This window comes from Homalodisca vitripennis, unplaced genomic scaffold, assembly GCF_021130785.1.
Source record: "Homalodisca vitripennis isolate AUS2020 unplaced genomic scaffold, UT_GWSS_2.1 ScUCBcl_630;HRSCAF=3061, whole genome shotgun sequence".
NCBI lineage: Eukaryota > Metazoa > Arthropoda > Insecta > Hemiptera > Cicadellidae > Homalodisca > Homalodisca vitripennis.
In genome coordinates, this window is record NW_025776780.1 from 49,285 (window position 1) to 66,539 (window position 17,255).

General features: G+C 35.6%; 1 protein-coding gene across 2 annotated transcripts in view; it reads left to right on the forward strand.

The window, feature by feature from the left end:
• Positions 1-17,255, forward strand: part of LOC124370904 (tuberin-like) — a gene marked incomplete at its 3' end in the record, with an annotated part of 88,588 nt that overhangs the window by 14,750 nt on the left and 56,583 nt on the right. For both annotated transcript variants that reach the window (XM_046829208.1, XM_046829207.1), the window contains 4 exon segments: positions 9,926-10,116; positions 11,424-11,621; positions 13,616-13,790; positions 13,939-14,145. In XM_046829208.1, the coding sequence (XP_046685164.1) occupies positions 9,926-10,116; positions 11,424-11,621; positions 13,616-13,790; positions 13,939-14,145 (771 nt within the window).

Sequence of the window (17,255 nt, forward strand, 5' to 3'; positions counted from 1 at the left end):
AACAACTTAGAGAAAAGACCATCCGAATTTGAGGAGAAGACAAGGCGAGTTTTTGGAACGATCACCGATACTACGTGTTACACTTGTGGGAAACCAGGCCATAAAGCCAGAGAATGCCAATCCAGGCGAGTAGATATTGTATGTTATACATGTAAGAAGAAAGGTCACAAAGAGAGGGATTGTAGAAGTAAAAGTGAAACAACTACCTATTATTGTGAAAATTGCCGAAAACCTGGACACACAGCAAACAATTGTTGGGGTATGAGAAATACAGCATTAGGAAGAGGCGCAGCTAGAGGAGGAACCTTCAGGAGCAGAGGGTATCAGCATGGAGGACGTGGATCAGCTTCGAACACGTTAAACCACAACGAGGGACCCAGGCACGCCGCTGGGAACCTCAGAAATCATTAAATCTGAACCACACGGGACTCAGACAGGCGAAGTTGAATTTCAAAGCTGTTGCCACTTTGACACAAGAAAATGTGAGTGAATTAATTGTACAAGGGTGCATAGGAGGAGTGAACGGTCTCATTGTAATCGATACAGGAGCACAAGTATCACTGATCGATAGGACAATGGCTCAGAACAAGCTAACTCCAACTGAAATCCAAATACGAGGTATCACTGGTGCTGTTATGAACGTTTACGGCACTGTAACAGAGACCTTGCAACTAGAGTTACTTGATTTAAAATGTGACTTCGTAGCAACAGATCTCCCCGAAGATTATATTGCTATCCTAGGATACGATGTTTTGAAACGAAAAAAGGCTGTGATTGACCTTGAGAATAAGTCTCTGAGTATTGGAAACAAGATAGCATGCAGTTTCCATGAAAGAGAATCCCCTGTAACTCGAAGCAGGAGAAGTGGCATTGGCATTGTTCAATGTTCCCACGAAACAAGTTCAACAAACCTTAATCCACCAAAACAAATCCTGAAGGAAGAAATACCTGACATTTTAGCGTATAGTCGCACAAACATCAACGTGCCTGCCCGTTCAGAAATGCTTATTCAAGTAAAATTAAGCAAAAACAAAAAGGATCAAATGGAACAAATGGAAGGAAAAACAGTAATTACAGAACCAGCGTTAGTAAAAGTTCATGGCATCAATGTCGCTAGAAGCCTTTCAAAAGTGAATAAAGGAATGTGTTGGACCAAAATCATAAATATCACCTCTGAAAATTTAGTGATATACAAGAATACGCTGCTCTGCAAAATAGAAGAGCCACACAGTGAAGCAAATAAAGGAGCATGGAAACGAGTAAATCTAACACAAAATAGGACAGAGGAATTCAATGGAAAACTTGAAGAAAAATTAAAGCACCTCCCAACTGAAGACCAAAATAAATTAAAAAATGTTCTCCAACGCTACAAGCGTCTATTTAGCTTAGGAGGAATAGAGAATTTGGGGTGTACTTCTTTAGTTACTCACAAAATCAACACGAGCCAACATCCTCCGATCAATAAGAAACCTTACAGAGTGCCACAATCACAGAGAGGTACTCTACAAAATTTGATACAAGAACAATTAGATAAAGGTGTAATTGTACCCAGTACTTCCCCATGGTCAGCACCGGTAATCATTGTCCCCAAGAAAGCAGGCTCTGATGGTACCATCAGTTATCGTCTATGTGTAGACTATCGGGAACTCAATAAAATTACAGTTCCGGAAATATATCCCCTTCCAGATATACATGAAACTTTAGACATGTTAGGAGGCAGTCAGTACTTCTCGGCACTGGATCTGAATTCAGGTTTCTATCAGGTAAAAATGCACCCTGAAAGTCAAGAGAAGACGGCCTTCAGTACTCCTGATGGTCATTATGAATATACACGCATGCCAATGGGATTGATCAATTCTCCTTCTGTATTTCAACGATTGGTTGATACTACTCTCACAGGTCTGAAAGGAAAAGCATGTTTGCCCTACATGGATGATATCCTAATCTTCAGTTCGAGTATTGATCAGCACGCTAAAGATCTTAGTGAAGTTCTAGAGAGATTTCAAGAGGTAAATTTGAGTATCCAGTTGAAGAAATGCCAAATAGCAAAGTCTGAAATTAACTTCCTAGGCCATGTTGTATCGAGAGATGGAATCAAACCATGTCAGAATAAGATTGAAGCTGTCAAAAATTTTCCAAGACCCAAGAATGAAAAGGAACTTCGTGGATTTATAGGACTATGTAGTTACTATAGGAGGCATGTACCGAAATTTGCCGACATCGCTAAACCTCTGACAAAATTAACCAAAAAAGACCAAAAGTTTGAGTGGAACGAAGAAGCGGAAACATCATTTGAAAAATTGAAGACCATCCTTGTAACTGAACCTTTATTAGTGTATCCAAATTTCTCCAAGGAATTCGTCTTAAGCACTGATGCAAGTAATGTTGCACTTGGCGCAGTATTAGGACAAGTGATTAATGGAATAGAACACCCTATCGCCTATGCGTCAAGACAGTTAAACTCTGCTGAGCAGAATTATACAGTAACAGAAAAAGAACTTTTAGCAGTTGTATGGGCAGTAAAGTATTTCCGATGCTACCTGTACGGACGATCATTCTCCTTGTATACTGATCACAGCGCAATCAGATGGCTGCTGTCGCTAAAAGATCCTTCGAGTAGACTCACTAGATGGGCACTGAAATTGGCTGAATATGACTACAAGGTATTCCATAAACCAGGGATAAAAAATCAAAACGCTGATTGTCTGAGCAGAATTGTGTGCAAGAATACTGTGGAAAGTCTACCTATATTGGATGTGGACAGCATTAAAGAAAATCAATGTAAGGATGAAGAGTGCCAGAGATTGAAAAAATACCCTCAGTTCAAAACAAGTCCACAAGGAGTCATCTATATAAAGAGGCAGGACAGACAACTGATAGTCGTTCCAAGACGGTTAAGAGAGAAGGTTATTCGTTTACACCATGATATCCCGACAGCAGGTCATGGAGGTATCAAGAAGACGATGTTAAGAATCCAAGAAAAGTTTTATTGGCCGAAAATGAAATTAGATGTTGTCTCCTTTATCAGAGCATGTGATCCATGCAATAAAAGAATGGATTACGGAAAAACTAAAGCACCTTTAGGTAAATTTCAAGAAAGTACAGAATTTGGATACCGGATTTCGTGTGACATTGTTGGCCCATTACCCCTAACAAGCTCCAAAAACAAATACATACTGACAGTTATAGATCATTTTACAAGGTACGGAGAGTTTATTGCATTGCCAGACCAAACTGCAGAAACAATAGCCCGAGCACTTGTGCAGAGAGTCATTACGAAGATGGGAGTACCCTGTGAATTAATTACTGATCAAGGCTCAAATTTCACATCCGAAATAATGAAAAGCATGTGTGCTCTACTAAGAATAAAGAAACTTCAAACCACCGCATATCATCCCATGAGCAATGGTAGAACAGAAAGAGTTCATAGATCCATACCCAAGATGCTAAGTCATTATGTCAACCGAAATCAAACAGACTGGGACGAGCTCCTACCAATGGTAAATATGGCTTATAACTCTCAAGTGCATGATTCAACAGGATTTTCTCCTTTTGAGCTAGTCTTTGGAAGAGAGATGAAGACTCCCTTAGAAGATGATCTATTGATCACAGAAGAAGATGATGGTTACCCTGATTATGTCGAAGATCTTAAGATGAAGTTGAATGCCGTAAGGAATTTGTCTCAACAATGCCAAGACCATGCAAGAACCCAGCAAAAGAGACAATACGACAAGAATTCTAAGCTAAATAAATTTGAAGAGGGCCAACGAGTATACCTTCACGTGCCCCAAGTGAAAAAAGGAAGAGTGAAGAAGTTGTCTAGACCATGGAAAGGTCCATACACAATTGTCAAGGTTATATCAGATTTGAATGTCGTACTCCGAATTAAAAGGAAGAATGTAACTGTACATGTGAATCGAGTAAAACCTGTCACCGAGTTTAAGTTGCAAGAACAAGGAAGTAGCCAAAATGATCCAAAAGCTGCTCAGGTAGCAGAAGAAGAAGAACAGGAAGAAATCGTTGAAGAGACCGAAGACCATGAAGAGGCATTCAATAGAGTAGCCGGACAAAATGAAGAACAAGACAGGAGAGAACCAAGCCCAGGAACCGCAGAAGAGCGACCAGGCCCTTTTAGATCCATAAGAGATAGAAGAAAACCGTGTAGATTCAAAGACTATGAAGTTTATTAAATAATAGGAATGTATATACATATTGTTATGACAGTGAACGCGTATTGCATCGTTTATTTAGTAGTTAAAAGTAAACGCAATGTATTGAATAATTATGTATTGTTTGCTATTTGAGGATGTTATATGATACACTAAAATATTCCTCGTTAGTATGTTATGCTTCTTGTCTGATGTGTAAGTAAAAGATGTTTTAGAGTACCACGTACAAAGTAGAATGCAATAGTTACTCCGAATTGAATGGGTTGTATGCGTGAGTATGAATGTTGTATGACTGTGAAACGAATGTTGATGAATGGGTATGTAAGGTGTGTGAATAAAAGCCAAATTAAAGGATCCAAACAATTCAAATGTGTGATTGAGTACACTATAAGGAAAGAAGTTATATCTACGCAGGTTAAGATAAGAAACATAAGATCAAGCTGTACGTAATAAAATAAATTCGAATAAGTCAGGATATTCATGAAGTAAACAATTATTAGGATCTAAATGATGATTTCAGGAATACTTGTACTCTTTGTCGAGACAGGAATGGCAGAGAATGAAATGACACAGGGAATCGTTTTCAAGAAACTTCATGACACAATTATTTCCGAGGATGAATGGAAGATTGTATTAGATTTTAATATGATAGAAATAAGAGACGAACTTGAGTCACTTAAGACATTGTGCACAGACTTAGTTTATTATACGAACACTAGTGTAAATGTGTGGGATGAGGACTTTGCTTTCGAATATAGTAGAATTAAGACCGGGATAGACCAGTATGAATCCGATGTAAGTGACTTATTTAGACTTCTACCTACAGAACGCTCCAAGCGAGGACTAGTTGATGCAGGAGGATATGCATTGAAATGGTTGTTTGGTGTGCCCACTAGCGAAGATATGGAACAAGTTAATAGTAAAGTTGAAGAGATAAAAAAGATTAGCGGATCACTGTTGAGTTCTAGAGAAAACCAAATCACCTTAATGAAAGACATGAATGAAAAGATGGTAACAAATACTAAAGCCATATCAGAGATAATGACTAAACTTACTCATTCAAATAGCATGTTAATCACTTCACTCCAAGGATTCGAACAAGAAAACATTATGCTACATCGTTCATTAACAAAACATTTAAAATCTGTCAGTCTAGCACGTCATTTAGGTCAAACCATAGATGAAGCAAAGTTAAGAATTGTTGAGTTTAGGCAAGCTTTAGAATTAGTAAACACAGGTAGAATAAGCAGCAAATTACTACCACCCCATGAGTTTGTAAACATATTGCTTGACATAGGAAAAGTCATACCTCGTCATTTGAAACTAATTATACCAGTTAATGAAGAAGACGTATTTATGTATTACACCTTTTGCACTGCTCATGCTTTAGCCACCAAGACAGGAATTAGATTGATCGTAACTGTACCTTTAAGTTCGCAAGACAGACGTCTTGAACTTTATAAAGTAGAAGTTATTCCATTGTACCAAACAAACCTTCAACATTGGTTAAAATGGAATGTACAAGTTGATTATTTGTTGATCTCCAAAGAGAGACAGTATTATGCACCTATCGATTTTAACACACTAAGTCAGTGTAGACTAAGTCATTTTTATTTGTGTCCTAACTCTATAAATGTATTGCATCATAGCGTTAATGATTGTATATTCGCTCTATTCATGGGATCTAACCTAGTCACAGAAAAAATGTTCACGCACCTTAACCATAAATGTAACTTCACCTGTATGGATCCAAAACGGCAATGATTGGATCTATAGCCTAAAGGAACCATATAAAGTCATACTTAATTGTATGAGGAGTTCTGATGGAGAAAACTCAGTTATCTCTCCACCACATCTAGGTTATTTAGAATTAACTTTAAACAAGTCTGGAATATTAAAACAGGCTTCAAGTTGCGCTATCTTTGGTAAATATAATAAGTTATTCTCGAGGACTCAAGGAAATATAAAATATAAATTTGACATTAACCATTTGCACATCCCAAAGATTAATCTGTTGCTATCTCACGAAGAAAATCTAATCTTTAAAAACAGTAGCTTGTTATTTGAAACAATGCAAAAAGTCAAGGACAATCTTAAAGATAATCACATAGAACTAGACCTTAACAAGCTTTTAAATGATACACATGTTTTGTACCCTAGTATCAAAGAAAGTATAGAAACCCCACTGAACTATTTCTACATTATCATAGTTTCAATGTTTATTTTGTTCATTTTGAATAGTGTACTTTGCGTAGTTTTGTTTTGTCACAGGAAAATGCCAACCTGTGCGAGGATGTCCTCAGTTGCTGAGCGGCAAGCCCCAACCATTCGAGTAGAACATGGAACTCCGCTCGCAGAAAATTATTCAGGAGTCTTCCTTTGTTCAATTCAATACACCAAGCCCGCCTTGAAGTACGGTATTGTGAAATTCATTGTAGTGCTGAACCAGTCAGGTCAGTGTTGCAAAGACTATATTTGTTATAAATATGTGGGGACTTGCCAAGCTCAAGAAATGTAATGTAGTTAGGAGGACGTATATCTTAAGTGATTGTCAATGTCAAGTAGAATTAAATTGTAGATTATAAGAACTTACGCAGCCTAAAATACTATTTTGTCCTTTTAAGTTGTGAAAAAATGATGTAATGTAAAATGTTATCCTATACATTTTTTTTTGAAGTATTGTAAATGTTTGTTATATTCTGAGAATCTAAGATGTATCACCATGAAAATTCTGTATGATCCATCTTTCCTGAAAGGGAGAGTGATGTAGCGCGCACGCACACTACTATTTTAATATAGTAATTTTTAGATGGTATTTTAGTAATTACACAGTGTGTAAATTAACTGGACTAACCCAAGTCCCTTTAAACCGCGTGATGTGAGGTGACTGGCCGTGCTGAGGAAATGCAAGGGTCAGCACTCGTCAGCACGAGTCGGCAGTCGAGTTGAGGGCTCGGAGGTAGGCGGAGGGATTGGCAATGTAGAGTGTGTGAAGTAAGTCTATTTTGGTGGAGTGAGATGCGAACACACCGGTACACATATAGTAGTTTGGGTGCGCCTACGAGTGTTTTAGTGCATTTTGAATATAGATTGGACTCAAACAAAGGAGAAACGTGAGTAATTATTTCAAGACCCTTCTCAACCACTATTCTAAATTTCCCTACGAGCTAGGGTGGTGGCAGCAAAACGCTATCCCTTTTATTAACCATGAGCCTCTCTGGCTAATATCGGAGGGCTTACAGTTCATCATCAAAATTATTCAGGATATTAGAGGGCTAGATATGGGGAGGGTTTACTGTTTTTGAAAAATGTATTGAAAAAAAATGTTTTAATAATTTCATAGAAATTGATAAATGTGTTGAAGATAAAGTGTTCTTTAATTCTTTATATAAGTGGTTTTTGCACTCTTCAACATAAATACTGAAACAAAAACAATCACCAAGGTTAGTTATATATGTAGTTTTTTCCTATATTCGGTGCTGTTTTTTAGTATGGAAATATTAGTGTAAACCTTTTTTAACAAAACGTAAAACTAGTTGTAAAAATTGGACAATAAATAAAAAATTATTGCTAATTTAATTTCAATTGTTTATAATAGTATACTGCTTGACTAATACCTCTAAAAAGCCTTGGATTTTTAAACCAATCTTCAGTAATGTTTAACTTGAGAAGTGGTGGTCCTGATTTCATATTCCGTGAATAATTTAAAAATAATTCATAGAAAATTCATAATCTTTTTAATTTACTTAATCATAATGTAAACTGTATACTTATGCTCATATTTTTTACTTCAAGCACTAGATCTAGTTTCAGAAACAATTACTACATTAACCCTCCAACTGATGACCGACGGCACAGACGTTCATCAATACTGCTTGTGAACTGATAAAGACGGCACAGCCGTCGGTCAATTTTCTGGTATTATTACACGAAACCCATTTAAGTTATAAAGACATAACTTGCGCTATTCGAATCCTCTACTCATACATATTAATTTATATTATATATAGTTTATATTCATAATATTACTCGTTGCAGCTGATGTCGATCCAAATGCTGCATGGCATACAGCTGACTACATATACAGCTGGTGACGCGCTGCACAGCTTGGACGATCTTTGTTGCTACTGTTGTTAGGTTATTGTGAAGGCTAATTGTTTATAGTTTATTGCTATTTTGTGAAGTGGGCGATCCTCGTTGTTCAACTGATATAAGTGAACTATTGGATGATGAAAATATTAGTTCTGATGATGAAAGTAACATATCAGCAAATTAAGTGCATGATGATGTTTCTTTGTCAGATTTGTTGTCCAGTAGTCTGGATGATTATAAACTGGTAGAATGTGAGTTGGGTTGTGAACCCATTGATAATGACAGTGACAATTCATTATCTGATATTCCTCTTGCCCAAAGATTTCATCAAACACCAATTTGGATGCATACTGCCAAAAAAAGAAGTACATAATTTACATAATTTATCAAAAAACTTTTTTGTATTGTAAATAAGTGGATATATGTTATAATATTTCAATATACAACTGTGTATTTTTTGTACATTTCCAGTATCTTACTATCTCAAGTAATGTGAAAGTTACATGGAGTGAACTTAGAAAACTAAAAAATTACAATGCATATTTTTGAATTTATGTACAAATAAAAAAAAAACATACTTAAGTAAGTACATATTTTTACTATTTAAACATTTTCTCTGGTTTCTAAAAAAATTGATATATAACACTTATTACTTAGCATTAAGCACATATTTTTTTTAATCTGGAAATTATGCTAGCTGCGAAAAGTAAAAAACCAGTGTATCATTCTGAGAGTTTTTTTATTATAAGTTGGAGGGTTAAAGATAATTCTACTAGTTGTCATGTGTAAGATAAAAAAATATAAATTTTATTTTTAATACTTGAAATGAGTATTAAAAATAAATCTTCTATTTCCATATTAGCAATAATGTATGAAACTTTATGTAGAGTAAATTATTTCTTAATTTTCAATGATCAAATAATTTTGTTTTTTGTTTACAAATATGCAGCAGTGATAAAAAATGGCAAGAGTAGTGTTCTCTGCGGTAGTTATTTTCATTTAAAAAATGCTTAAACAATGTATCAAAATCTGTTTTGAATTCTACATATAAAGTACTAGCATATATTACTTTGTAATCAAAATTATTTAGCAATATTTTTTATAAAAAATAAAATGTCAATGTGACTGAAGAAATTAGTGTCAAGTGAAAAATCAAAACAAGCCCAAGTATTTTGTTTTAATCTTTTTAATATAGTTGATCACATATTGCAAATCTATGGTTGCTTAGGTATAAAACAATGGGCAATATAACCAGACATTGTAAACATTAAAGAAGTTATAACCTTACAAAACACAATTGAAAATGTACCATTTCTTACTGAAATAATTTATAAATCTAAGTTAGGATTTTCTCACACAAAATTTATTGTTAGAATATATAAATTTTAATAAGTTGGTAAGATTTGTTGAGATAGGACTAAAATTAAATATGTAATATAAAAGTCTTAAATATTACATTGAAAACATCTTTCTCCAACATATTTTTTATAATTGAATAATTTATATCAAGATAATCAGTATACAGTACATAAAATCTTATTTACATAAAAGTATTATTAAGAATTTACTACATCATGACAGGATTTTGATAGAGGATGTTTGACATCAGTCTTAGCAGTTTTGGGTTAAAAATGTTCTGAATGCAGTGTTTGTATTTGTTCCAGGAGTCAATGAAGAAGATGTGGCACTGTGTGAAGGATTTGCTACAAGACAACATGATGCGAGAATACCGTCACCTAGGATTTTACTTTCTGCGTTGTCTGGTACAGGGACAGAATGAGCGGCTAGGTATGGCCAGGGTCCACTATTTCCAGCTTGTCAAGAACCACAAGAACCCAGAAGATGTGGGTCCAAGGTAAGTCCTACACACTGGTATCATCACCACTGCACTTTTCTCACGAGGATTACTCTGGATTCTTTACAAAATTGTTAGTTGTTTTATGTTATAAAAAATACGTTATTATTCATGGGTTCCTTTATATTTACACTATGTATGAAAAAACGAATTCATCAAATATTAAATTTGTAATTTTTATAATAATTATGAAACATAAAAAAGTTAGAATGCATATTATTAGTCCTAAAATGACTAAAACTTAATTAACCATATATCTTTCTCATATGTTTTGTACACTGTGCATCATTCCTCTCTAAATGAACAATGAGACACAGTGAAAAAATAATTTACAATAATTATCATAAAGTTATTTGATCTTAAGAGAAATGAAATATTGAGATATTACAAAAAAATGATTTTAAATTGGCTCCACAGTTCCATCAATACACCCGAGAAAACAATAATGGTGTGTCATGTGCTTTTTTTATTCACTCATTATGTATGGTATAGACCTATGATGTCCTATAGTTCCTGCAAAAATCTTCGAATATTCGTGTTACTACAGAAGAAGGAGCTGAAAATTATAACTAACCTTCTGCCTTGTAACAGCTGAAGATAAACTTCAAGAATCTTATGTACTGTTACTCCTTATCCACCCTTGATGTTATTTTGTTTGCCTGCAAACTCAAGCTGCCCAAAAATAGGGATAAAAGGACAGTTTATGCAACATGTGAGAACTTCATTATAACATTTCACAGAATTGCCCAAGATCACCACATAAGAGTAGAAATACTTTACATACTACTGTGTTCATATGGTTAAACTGGAGTATTATAAGTAAAAAAAAATCTTTGTGCTAAAGTCTTCAGTCTACTGAAGTACTCGTCTACAGTCCTACATATCGGAAGGTGCATAATGTTAGAGTTGATAAGATTTGTTTGGTTTTTAGATAAATCATTTTACACAATTAAAGAATTCCTGGTTCATGCAAGAAGCACTTCTTGGTTTACATGAGTAACAAGTATTGTTTATAGTCAGCTTTTATCATTAATTTGTTTCATGTGTATTAGCTGTATTGTTTATTGACACTTAACTCTGTACTTTATATTCAAATAAGAATAATACATTCTAATTCAGTGGTACCAATGTTCAATACTTGTGATAATCCACTGGTTGTTCAATTAATGTGACATTTTTTTGAAGCATTTAAATGTTACGAAACTAGCTGAATGAGTTTTCAGTAGTTATAACAATGTTTTTCTTGTTGATCATAACAATGTTTTGAACATTGATTGGTTGTAGTGATACTGTGTTTGTGTGTTCAGGCTGGAACTGCTGACAGCACTGTTGGAAGGTGGCCGGAACATTGAATACCTAGAGGAGGAGGTGGCCAGGTTTATGGTTGAGTGGATCGGTGAAATAGCTATGGCTGACAAAGAGATAGACTTCTTGCAGATGCTGGTGAACTTGATAAAGTACAACGCAGCCTATATCGATGAGGATATAATGCATTATATTGTTCAGTGAGTACTGTCTATGTCGTACTATAAAGTGTGTTCATAGGTATAGATTTAGCTGCAATATATGTCATGATAGGTCAACACTGGTGTGACACCCTAAAAAAGTACAAAATCTGTGTTACGCATGCTTCATCTTGTTTCATAAAAACTCTTTAGGTCTAGCAGTGGTTTTTAAATTCAACGTCAACACAAGGCAATAAGATGAAACAAATGTTTAAAGCAATCATATCATTACAAGAGAGTACTCAAAATTGCCCAGAATAGCATTGCGCTTGGGTAGAATTTAAGCAATATGCATTTCTTTAGGTGAGAGTTAAGAAACAACTCGGTGCAGTCAGTGGCATCATTTGGAAGGCTTTCATTCAGTCATAATAAATCTTTTTGTGAAAGCAAGGTATCACTTATTCCTCTTTGTTGCCATGGTGGATGTAATATATTAGTGACGGTGTGCATCCTGTTGGATATACAAAATGATTTTAAAGTGTGTACTCAGTAGGGTACATCCTGGGCCTTCATAAAATTGTCAGAGATCCACCTGTATGATAAAGGGGTATTAGACACTTAATGTGCAGTTAAGAGGATCACAAATGTATAGTTATGGGGTTACTACAAAATAAAATGTGACTTGGACAGACAATGACAAGAAAACAATTAATCTATCTTTGAATCTATAAAAACTTTGGTGAGGATTAGGTTAAGTTAAATAAAGGGAAAAAACATTCAGCAATAGGAATTATGAATAGGATTTATACTAGTGATGTCTTCATTTTCACCTAGAAATAGCATGGCTCACAAACATCTAGACAGTTTATTGGTTGTCACTCTGGGTATCCACAGTCAATAGAACATCTAGACAGTTTATTGGTTGTCACTCTGGGTATCCACAGTCAATAGAATGTCTAGACAGTTTATGGGTTTCACTCTGGGTATCCACAGTCAATAGAACTGTTTACACAGTAGAGAGCACAGTTCACATAACTTATACATTGCTGACGCAGCTTCCAGGGTAAGGATGAAATGGTTTTTGAGCCCCACAGAACAAGTTGTTCAATATTAGAGACCAAAGAACTCATAAGTACAGCAGGTTACAATGTAACAATTACAGCGGCGGGTGGCAAAGAAAGATCCGAAGAAGTAAGTACAAAACAACCAAAAAGGGCAACGAGCTTAAGACATCTATTATAGCAAGAACTCAAACTGAAGTAATCATGTGGTTGATAGACATATCAGAGGTATTTCTATATTGAATGGTTTCTCTGACCAATGTGAGACGAGAGGATACATCACATGATTTTCAGACTCAGCTGTCTGTAAATGATCAGTTAAATGTATACATATGACATTGTAAAATTAATTAATTAATATTAAAGCATAAATTATAATAAAAGTACTGTTTATTATATTATACACTATCAGTGTGTTTATTGATGCTATGATTAGCCTACATATTATACAATATTATAAGTTATAAATATTTTACAATAAACTAATGTTTGAGTATTAAATTGTTTCCATAGAGCATGTTTATGTAAAAATAAGTAAAATCACAATTTTGTAAATTGTTTCTCCTTTATAACTATTCTTTATTATCAGATCATCCAAATCTGTGTGTATCTCTCCCAATTTCAAGTAAGTTTTTCTTCATTGTTAATAATAGTTCCAATATCATATGTAGTACTTCGTTTGTTTACAAATTTGTTTATTCTGTGATTTTTTCTGAGACCAATCTAAATATGTTACTAAGAAGAACATATGTATTAAAGTTTCAAGTCTCTAGAACCTGTCTATCAAGAGGTATCATAACAAACAGACAATGACACAATTTTAAGTAGGACTTGTTGGGTCCTTAATTAATATTAACTTGTATTCCGTAACGATAATTTGGCATATACAACAAAAACCATTCCTGTAAATAAATTGAAATCATAGACATGATGCCTTCATTTTTTGCAGTAGCATATAACTAGTAGTGTTTTCAACAGTGTGTATTGTTACAGCAATATCAGCATAATGGCCATGAAGTGTCCAGATACTAACGTAGTCACATTATGCCTCCAAGTGCTGGAAAATATAGTGTGTTACAGCACTCTGCCCTCGCAGTCAGTCGAGATATACATCTGCTGCCTGTGTCGCACTGTCAATAAGGAGGCCTACTGTATGCAAAGTTGGAAGGTAGGCATTTACGGGACTCACTCGTAAGGTCCTGACCATTTTTCTATCATGGACTATAAATATTTCATAAATAATAAAGTTATTTTCAGTTCAATTAAATGTTCTCCATTCTTCATTTAAAGCAAAAAAATGATTATTTGTGTTGTAGATAATGCGAAACTTTCTGGGCACCCACATGGGCCACTGTGGTATCTACACAATGGTAAGTATGCTGCAAAGGGAGTCACTTCGCAGTGATGCTAGCCTGCTGCGCGGTGCAGTCTTCCACATCACATTTGCCCTCTGGAGCTGCAAACGAATAGATAAACTTGCTTCTAAGTGCACTTACTCCAGTGTACTGCCTGCATTCTTGTCCGTAAGTAGTTGATCAAAATTTAGTTCTGAAACAAGGTGGTGGATGTCAATGATCATAAACAGTTTCTACGCGACTCTCCTGCATGTCTAATGGATACATATCTTTGAACTAAAACCAGTATAAACATCCTGTAAAATAAATGGTAATTTTCACAAGTTAATCAACATTGACATGATGCAAGAGGATGGGAGCTTCATGCATTTGTAATCATCACAGCTGACATGGAACTCTTACGAATGCATGCATTTTAACTTGAGTTAGCATGGCCATACTATGGAAAAATCTTCAAAGTAGGTATATAGAGTATTTATAGTATCAGTAGATATAGTTTTGGGAAATACAATTTGCTAAAAAAACGGTAAGAGTACTGATTGCAACAAACACACATTGTAAATGTTATACAAAGTGTGTAAGCAGTCATTGTTTCTTTTTTTGTTTGTTTGCGTAACTGAATGAAGATAATTAATGAGAGCCAAAAATTATAGTTGCTCCAAATGTAGAGGTCCAGAGCGAACCAGGACAAACTAGATTGCTGATGGCTCAATAAATTGCATAGATCAGGAGTTTATGGTGGTGGGGAACTGCATTCAGTAGAGTGGTCAAATGTAAAAGTGCCATCTAAATGTCTTGAGCTCCAAAGCGATAGAAGAGTTTGTATAAGTTCCAAGAGAGCTCTGCCTACATTTCTCTAGTCCAGAGGCTCAAACAGGCCTGCATGTAGTACAGTTTGGTAACTCCCAGTGGCCGGGATCTGCCATAATCAGGGAGCTCCAGAGGCTAGGAGTTACTAGGGAAGAGGAGTTCACAGACACGTGCATTAACAGACTGGAAACCCTTAGTGGCTATGAGTTTCCAGATGTTAGGTCCTAGAGAGCAAAACATTAAGCCAAGAGGTCAGTAATTGTCTGTAAGCACTCACAGGATGAGAACCAATCAATTGGAAGCTTCCAGAGGCTGATAGCTTCTATTGTCAGTAATTTCCAGACTGGGAGTTGCCTAGAGTTCCCTGAGACCGGTAATGTATACTGGGTAAGCCACAATTGGCTGAGATAGGGGAACTATCAGAGATCAGAGCTCTTAGTGGTGAAAACTTTCAGAGGCTATTGTGCTTCCAAAGATCAGGAGCTTTCATAGACTAAATAGTTCCCACAGACCAGAGGCTCCCACAAACTGAAAATTATTAGAGGTTGAAGCTTCCTTGTATCAAGAGCTACCAGAGATTGTGAGGTTCTATTGGCCTAGACTTCCTAGATAACAGAAGATCTTAGAAACCAGACGCTCCCTGAAATCAGATCATCCTGGAGCCAGATATCCTAATGAACAGCTAGACTTGGAGGCTGGAGTCTTCTAGAGGCTTATAAAGAAGATGTTAGGTCTTCTAGATGTTATGAAAAACTGGTCAAAGGCTCCTAGAATATATGTGGTCACCGATGTTAGGCTATCAGACATTAATAGGTCATGTGTTCTAAATCTTGTAGTAATAAGGTTACCACTAGCGTTTGATGTGCCGAAGCCAATTCTGGAATCCACAGAATCTTCAGCAAACATTCGGATTTGAGAATTGGTCGATGGAATTTGATTATTGAATCTGAGGAGATCCGCTGCGTCATTAATAATCGCTGGTCGGCATAACACAAATTGCCGATCGCTATTACGGTTTTAAGACTGTAAATAGATAATCTAATTGACAAATTATTGTACGTTTGTAATTAATGTTTTGCTTACAGTTAGTACTTTCTACATTTACGAGGGCCATCCTGAAAGTAGTACCCGTTTGTGAAATAAAGACACAGAAGTAAATATTAACAGATATAAACATTTTTATTGAAAAGAGAATACCTTAAACTACTTCTCCACATAATCTCCAAGCAAATTTAAGCATTTGTCATAACATGTGACGAGTTTTTGTATTCCAGCGTCATATTCCTCCGCCGCCAGCCGATTGAAATACGTAGTCACGCCTTCTTTAAGTTCTTTATCGCTGTCAAATCTTTTTCCCCGCCAAAAACTCTTTAAGTTTTGTAAAGAGATGAAAACCTGAAGGGGCCAAGTCACGTTTCATCACCAGTAACTATGCGATTCAAGAACGTGTCTGCTTCATCAGAATAACGTTCCAAAAATGTGAATGCAGCAGCCATACGCTTGGTTTTGTGCTCATCTGTAAGCATGCGAGGGACCCACCTTGCACAAATTTTTTGAATAATGCAAATGGTTTTTGACAATTTCATGAACAATTGTTCGAGAAAACAATAGGGAAATGTTCACAGATATCATCAATTGTGATGCGCCGATCGTTCCTCACAAATTCGTCTACTGACCTCAGCAGTTGATCTGTAATGACAGATGGTCTCCCTGAACGCTCATCGTCGTGTGTGTTCCCCCTCCCCAAGTTGAAATTACAACACCAGCGCCGAACAGATGACTCTTCCATCACATTGTCTCCATACACTTCCTTTAATTGGCGATGAATATCACAAGGTCGAACGTTTCTTGTGTTGAGAAATTTTATTACAGCCCTCACTTCACAACTGGCGGCGTTTTAAATATTTTTAAACATGAACTGCCACAGAAACAACACAGGCAATGCTAGCGTCACGGAACTTGTAACAGAGAAGGCAGACAAGCCACTGAAGCGATCTGACCTTGACCGGCGGCTACTCGCGTCGTCAGCGCCTCACGCGGCGGAAACGGGTACTACTTACCGGATGGCCCTCGTATGTTTGTGCATCGTTATGAACTTGCTGCGACTCTTTGTGGATGACTATCACTAAAACTAGTTTTTATAACATTTTGAGTTTAAAATACATTTTATAAGTGATACAAAATATATGCTCTTATTATTTCCAGATTTAAGACATATTCTGGATATGATAATCTCATTATTCACATTACATTAAATTCATGACACCTTATCACATTAAAGTAAAAGGTGGGGAATATGATTTTGTTCTTAAAATATAACCGTTTCTTTGGACTTCTCCAAATCCCTCTAAAAAAATGGTATCCTAAATTAATTTTTTATATTATCAAACAATCTCCAAAAGGTTAAGAATTGTAGATATTCAATTGGAGATGATGTTAATTATTAAAATTATATTTAATGTAAAAGA